Raw genomic sequence first — 5788 nt, forward strand, 5'->3', positions numbered from 1 at the left:
GGGATCTGGGCTCTGCACCTCTGGCTTCACTCCAGGTCCCCAGAGGCCTCTCTGCCTGGTGACCTGCAGCCCCAGGATGAACCTTGCCCTCTCCGCCATCCGTCGGGCCTGAGCCTCCTCTCGGAAGCTCCCACACTTTCCCCAATCTTCCACTTGGGCCGCATCATCTGTAACTGCTGCCTCACCATCCTGCTCAAGGCTCTCTCTCCTCCACGAGGAGCCGCAGTCCTCGGTCACTGTGATCTTGGCTCTCACAGCTTACAGAGGGGGTGAGGGGTAGGCCGTGGCTAGTGGCTGACGTGAGAAAGGCAGAAGAGAGGAGGTATTGGTCCCCAAAGCCACACCACAGTGAGGCTCAGCTGAGATGCCCCTACCCAGGCAAGGGGTGGGAGTGGACGAGGCGGCAGTCGGCTGCCCATGCCACAAGTGCAGAGGCCAGCAGTGGGGCTAGGAATCCTGTGTCCTTCAAATGCCACGTGGGAGCCCACAGCTCCGCCCGAGGAGGGGCTGAAGAAGACACCCCAGTGGATGGCTTGAGGCCGCACATGGAGAATCCCTCCTCCAAGGCTGACTGGCCGCCCACCGGAGGCTCACCAAATCGGGTCCTTGCCTGAGTGCCCAGGAGGCCTCTGGAGGAATGAGAAGATTCGGCGCTACAGAGGAAGGAATTTCCAAACACCGGTTCATCTTGCGCCACGGCAGCACCGCTTGGCTCCATGCCAACACGGCCACCAGGCCCCACCTGCTGTCCAGGGTCTGCCTGTGCCCACCAGCCCCCGCCGAGAGCTCCTTCCCTTTGCTTTGCACTGCGCCAAGCTTGGGGGCCCAGGCAAAAGTGGGTGCAGGCTCCTCAGAGGATGTGGAGGGTGAGAGATGCTTGTGGCATCTAGACCCCCACCCCGAACTTGAATGGGCTTGGGGGGCATCTATAATGGCTGGGCCAGGACAGAGCTGGGAAGGACGCAGAATCAGGACCTCCAGGCCAGCAGGGAGGGAAGGATGTTTTCTCTTTCCCTGCATTTGAGAACCAGAGGCAAAGATGGCTTAAAAAAAAAAAAAAAAAAAAAGTGGGGAAGGGAAAGCCCCTGAGAAAGGTCGCAAAGCAGTGGAGGCTGCTGGACTGCTGCCGTCTGTGGGAGGAGGGCCCCCGGCCCGGGGCAGCCCGTGTGCAGCCACGCTCGGGGCTTCTCCGCACACCGGCCAGTTTCACAGCCATGGGACCCACTTGCCCTCTGCCCGGGGCTGAGCTGGGGGAGCAAGGACAGAGCAGCTGCTCACTCACCTGTGTCCTGGCCCCACTCATGGCTCCTCCCACTCACACCCCACTACCCCACTCCTCCCACCTCACCCTCGGCTGCTCCCCTGTAAGGCTTTGGGTGGGTGTCCCAGCTCCCATGGTTGGGCGTGGGCCGGTTCCCGTCGACGTGGCCGCCCCAGCATGCTGACCGCCGCCCTCTGCTGCTCAGGGACCAGAGTTGTGTGCCCCTAACCAGGCTGGGATGACTCAGTCACCTGTACCCAAGAGCAGCAGAGGCACGGGGCAAGTTCCTGTCCACCGAGGAGGAAAGAGCCGTGCCTGTCGGACTAGAGGGTGGGTTCAGACCTCCATAAGGATCAGCGGATTCCTGGACGGTCTCGTCTTGGTTCAGGGGTGAGGTTGCCCCCTCCAGAGGTCTAGCACGGGCTTGCTTTCTGCAAGAAAGCTTGGGACCAAAGCAGACGGCAGCAGAACTGGGAAGCTGGCTACTGGGTGTGTCAAGGTCCCCAGGCTTGGATGGAGGAGCCCCTCGCGTGCCCCTGTGGAGCCGGAGTCAGCTGCCCTGTGTTGCCCCCCCCCGGGGGCTGGATGCCAGCCAGACCAGGAGGTCCAGACATCTGTCATCCACCCTTCTGGCCCTGTCAGCTGTGCCGACCACGGATGCCTCCATGCCAAAGTCCAGCCCCCACTGATGGGGGTGGCTCATGTCAGGGAACCCTAAGGAGCAGCCACCCACCTTCTCCAAGCCTGGGGCTCCTGTTTTCCAAGAACCATGGCTGCTTTCCACCTCTTGGGGTCCCAAGAGAGATGGGGGATCTACCCACAGCCTCACGCCTTGGGAACACACTCGTCAGTATTGGGTCAGCACACCACATGGCCAGCCTGCTGAGACGGGGCCGCAGCGCACGCCCAGGTGAGCGCCAGGACGGCGGTTCCCATGCTGTGAGATGTGTGCCGCTTCCTCACTTCTCAACGCAGGGGACAGAGCTGCATCAGGGACATGGACACAAGCGCCCCGCAGTCCTGCAGCCCTCTGGACCCCACTCCCCGCCTGCCCCACTGCCAGAGCTAGGGGTTGTCGCCAGGGAAGAAGCTTTGGTATGGGGAAGGTTGTGTCCTCCACCTCCCTGAGCAGTCCAGGAAGTGGCGACTTCCTCCCTGGTCACCTAGGGGCACCTGCTGCCCTGGAGCCTGGTCAGAGGCCTGCTAGCCACAAGCGGAAATGCCGGGGAGTGGCCTGTCCTTCCAGAAAAGATAACCAAGGTGGCCGTGCAGGGGTTAGCGACAGCCGGACAGCCACTCAGACAGGACTCGAGGGACCAAGCTCTGGCCACGTAGCTGTAGTGTGACCTTGGCAAGGCTCTGTTCCTCTGGGCTCCATTTCCTTTGCCATGGGATGAGGCCTCGGGTGCTGTGACCCCAGGCTCCCTGCTCAGCGTCCTGACTCAGCACTCCTTGGTTGCCCGCGACAGATGCCCGCCGGAAAGTGGCTTCAGCAGCCAGGTGCTTTGCCTGGCTGGAGACGCGTGGGAATGGCTCTCTGGGGCCTCTCATCTTGCCTTTTCTCCTCTTGCTCCCAGGCTGGCTGCCTCTGCTCTGTAGGCCATATGGGAGACCACGCTGCCAGCCTTCCATTTGTACGACTGCAGTGTAGGCCTCTAAGGGACCCAGCCTTTTCTACCACTGCTCTGGAAAGGATCCGGGTGGCTGGGGCCAAGACCCTCCTACCTTTGACTCGACTGACATCCTGTCCCAGAAGCCAGTTTGCCTCCAAGGAGGGGTCTCCATGTGTGGCTTCCAACTGTCCCCTGGAGTGTCAGGAAGCCCAGAGCCAAGGATTCAAGCGCAAGGGGTGTGTTTGGGAGATGATCTCACAAAACCCATAAGGGGCAGCATGGCATTGAGGAAGCCAGTAACAGGTACATTGTCAGCCTGCTGTTCCCGGGGGCAGCTGAGCTCCAGGAGCTGGCGGAAGCGGGGCATGAGAGCCCCTCCAGGGCACCCCGTGGGAGCCGGGGCATGCACCCATCTGTGCCTGTCCACAGAGGGCCTCTCCTGCACCCTGGTCCCTCTGTGCCATCCGCCACCTTGCCAGTGGGCCAAGTGGGAAAACAGTCTTCGAGGCTGGCCCCTGCGGTCTGGCTGCATCCACGGGACCGGCCTATAGAGAACGTCAGGCCTGGGACCAGGTCATGGTGAGCTGACGGCCACCCCGGACAGTCACTCGTGCATCCACCCCGCCAGTGAATGAAGCACTTGTCACATGCCCGGCGTTCCTGCCCTATGGACGCAGCTGGGACCGAGCCAGGCTGAAGGCCAGCCTTGCCGTGAGCTCGTGGCCAGTCCACTTGAAGACCACACAGGAAGAGCCCTACACAGGCCTTGCTGCACTGCCTTGGGCGGTGCCCCTGTCTTCTGCCCGGGAGCTGGTGGCTGGAGGGGCTTTTATTTCCTGAGACCCAAGTCTTTGGGAGCCCATTTCCCCACCTGTGTTTGGGCCCAGATGGGGACTGGTCATAAAGGACGGACTCAGCCAACCCCTGCCTTGGGTGACGCTTCTGGAGGTGACCACCCTCAAAAGTTCTGAGTGGTGGCAGCAGCTGGAATAAGGCGGAGCCTGGCGGGGCCAGGGGCGGGACACGGAGGGGCAGTACCTGCGGATAGCTGGACCCCCGGGCCTGGCTGACATCTGTCTCCTCTTCATCGTCAGTGCTTGAGAGCCAGCGTGGCCCTCGGGCTCCCAGAACTGCCTTGAGTCATCAGTGGGGCTGAGAGACCTGGGCTGTGGGAGCGAGAACAGAGCAGGCCAGGAGGTCTTGTCCTGGGCTGAGGGAGGGAGGCGGCCTCCCTGGCATGGTTTGGGCAAAGGCCGGGAGGTGGGGCCTCTCTGTCTGAGGTGCTCTTATGTGGTGTTTCATGGGAACCATCCACCCAGATTCTGCCAAGGAGAGGCCCAGAGCGGTGGGGAGATTCTGGCCCTGACACCCTCCACTCCCTTTGGCGGAGGGCATGGGCAACCCTGCACGCGGGAGGCAGCCTCCACAGCCGTCCTCTCCCTGCAGCAGACAGACGAGGCGGCACAGACGGACAGCCAGCCGCTCCAGCCCTCCGACCCTGCAGAGAAGCGGCAGCCCAAGCGGCTACACGTCTCCAACATCCCCTTCCGGTTCAGGGACCCCGACTTGCGGCAAATGTTCGGGGTGAGTGTGTGCGGCCCCACCCGTGCTGCCCTCCACACGCGCCCCAGCTCCAGGGTGGTGCCCACAGGCCCTGCCTTACTGTCCACACTTGCTCCCTGGGCTTCCTGCCTCCCACGGTGCAGGGAGCCTCCCAGGCCCTGGGGTTCCTTCCTCCCGAGCCCAGCCCCGCCCTGACCTGAACCTGCCTGGAAGGTGGCGATGCAGAGGAAGGCCTCAAGCTGAGGGAGTGGGGGATCTGTTGTTGCTGCCCCTCAAACCCCACCCTTCCTGTGCCCGGCTGGAAATCCACCCATGGCCCCCACACCACCTGACCTCAGGAGTTCATAGAGTCCCTTGGTTATGACTATCCTGTTCCCACATTCCGGCTCCTCATCAGAGGGTACCTGGAGGGGCAGCTCAGCCTCCCACAGAGCAGCTGCCCCAGCCCTGGCCTGTCCCGTGTGCCCAGAGACCAGGCATCAACCTCTCCGGGCCTGCGTCCCCCGGGCCCCCAGGTGGGAGCTTGGGAACGACGCGCAGTGCGTGGGAAGGGAGGCCTGTCCTGGGCTCCAGGTTTTCCACTGCAGGCCTCGGCCCAGGCGGGGTCAGTGTGAGAATGTGCAGGGCCGCCCTTGGGTCCTGGGTCACTTTGTTACTGGACTTGAATGCGCCTGGCAGGTGCTGAGGCCTGTGGTGCTGGGGCTGCTGAGGGGCGGGTGAGGAGCAGCAACCAGGCAGCTCAGCCCAGCACCCAGGCTGCCCCAGCCACAGAGGACCACGCGGCCTGGCCGTGTCTCCCCCCTCCCTCCAAACTCCTCCCTCCCCTGCCTGCCGCTGCGCCCACCCACCTCTGCTGCACAGGTAGGCAGCCTCTGGCTCCTGAATCCCAGCCTCTCCTCATGCCACCCTGACCCAACTGGGGTTTGCCAAGCAGACTGGAGGCGCCTCAGGCTGCCCCAGGGTGGAGAAGTCCCCCTCTGCCTGCCCCCTGATGTGACCCCCAGAAGTCCACTTCCCATCTCAGGAGCCAGGCCTGGTTGGATTTGAGGCTTAGACTCATTGGGGGGCTGGCATGACCTAGAATCATCAGATGGCAAGGACTCTGTCCCTTCTCGACCCTGGGTCCTGGGCAGGCAGCCACATTTCTCTGGGCCTGGGGCTGCCCCTTAAGAGCAGCTGACATTTTGGGGCTCTGGCCAGATGCCCTCAGTGGGTGGCATTTTGGGCCCTGGCTGGATGCCCCCTGCATGGGGCCTGTTTACATACACTCACTCAGTCCCTGCAGGATGGGGCACCATCCCCCGTCAGCTCCCCGGGTCCCTGCAGGACGGGGCACCATCCCCCATCAGCT

At 63.1% G+C, this 5788-nt stretch overlaps 1 protein-coding gene across 16 annotated transcripts in view; it reads left to right on the forward strand.

Annotated features, from left to right (window-relative positions):
* RBFOX3 (RNA binding fox-1 homolog 3) overlaps positions 1-5788 on the forward strand; it is a 512287-nt gene that overhangs the window by 490805 nt on the left and 15694 nt on the right. For 14 of the 16 annotated variants that reach the window (XM_032241461.1, XM_032241463.1, XM_032241466.1 and 11 more), the window contains one exon: positions 4321-4458. In XM_032241461.1, the coding sequence (XP_032097352.1) occupies positions 4321-4458 (138 nt within the window). The remainder of the gene's footprint in view (positions 1-4320; positions 4459-5788) is intronic. The other 2 variants (XM_032241456.1, XM_032241465.1) reach the window with 1 other exon arrangement.

The sequence above is a fragment of the Sapajus apella genome, unplaced genomic scaffold, assembly GCF_009761245.1.
Source record: "Sapajus apella isolate SASKATOON/1434 unplaced genomic scaffold, GSC_monkey_1.0 scaffold48, whole genome shotgun sequence".
In the NCBI taxonomy this organism is placed as follows: domain Eukaryota; kingdom Metazoa; phylum Chordata; class Mammalia; order Primates; family Cebidae; genus Sapajus; species Sapajus apella.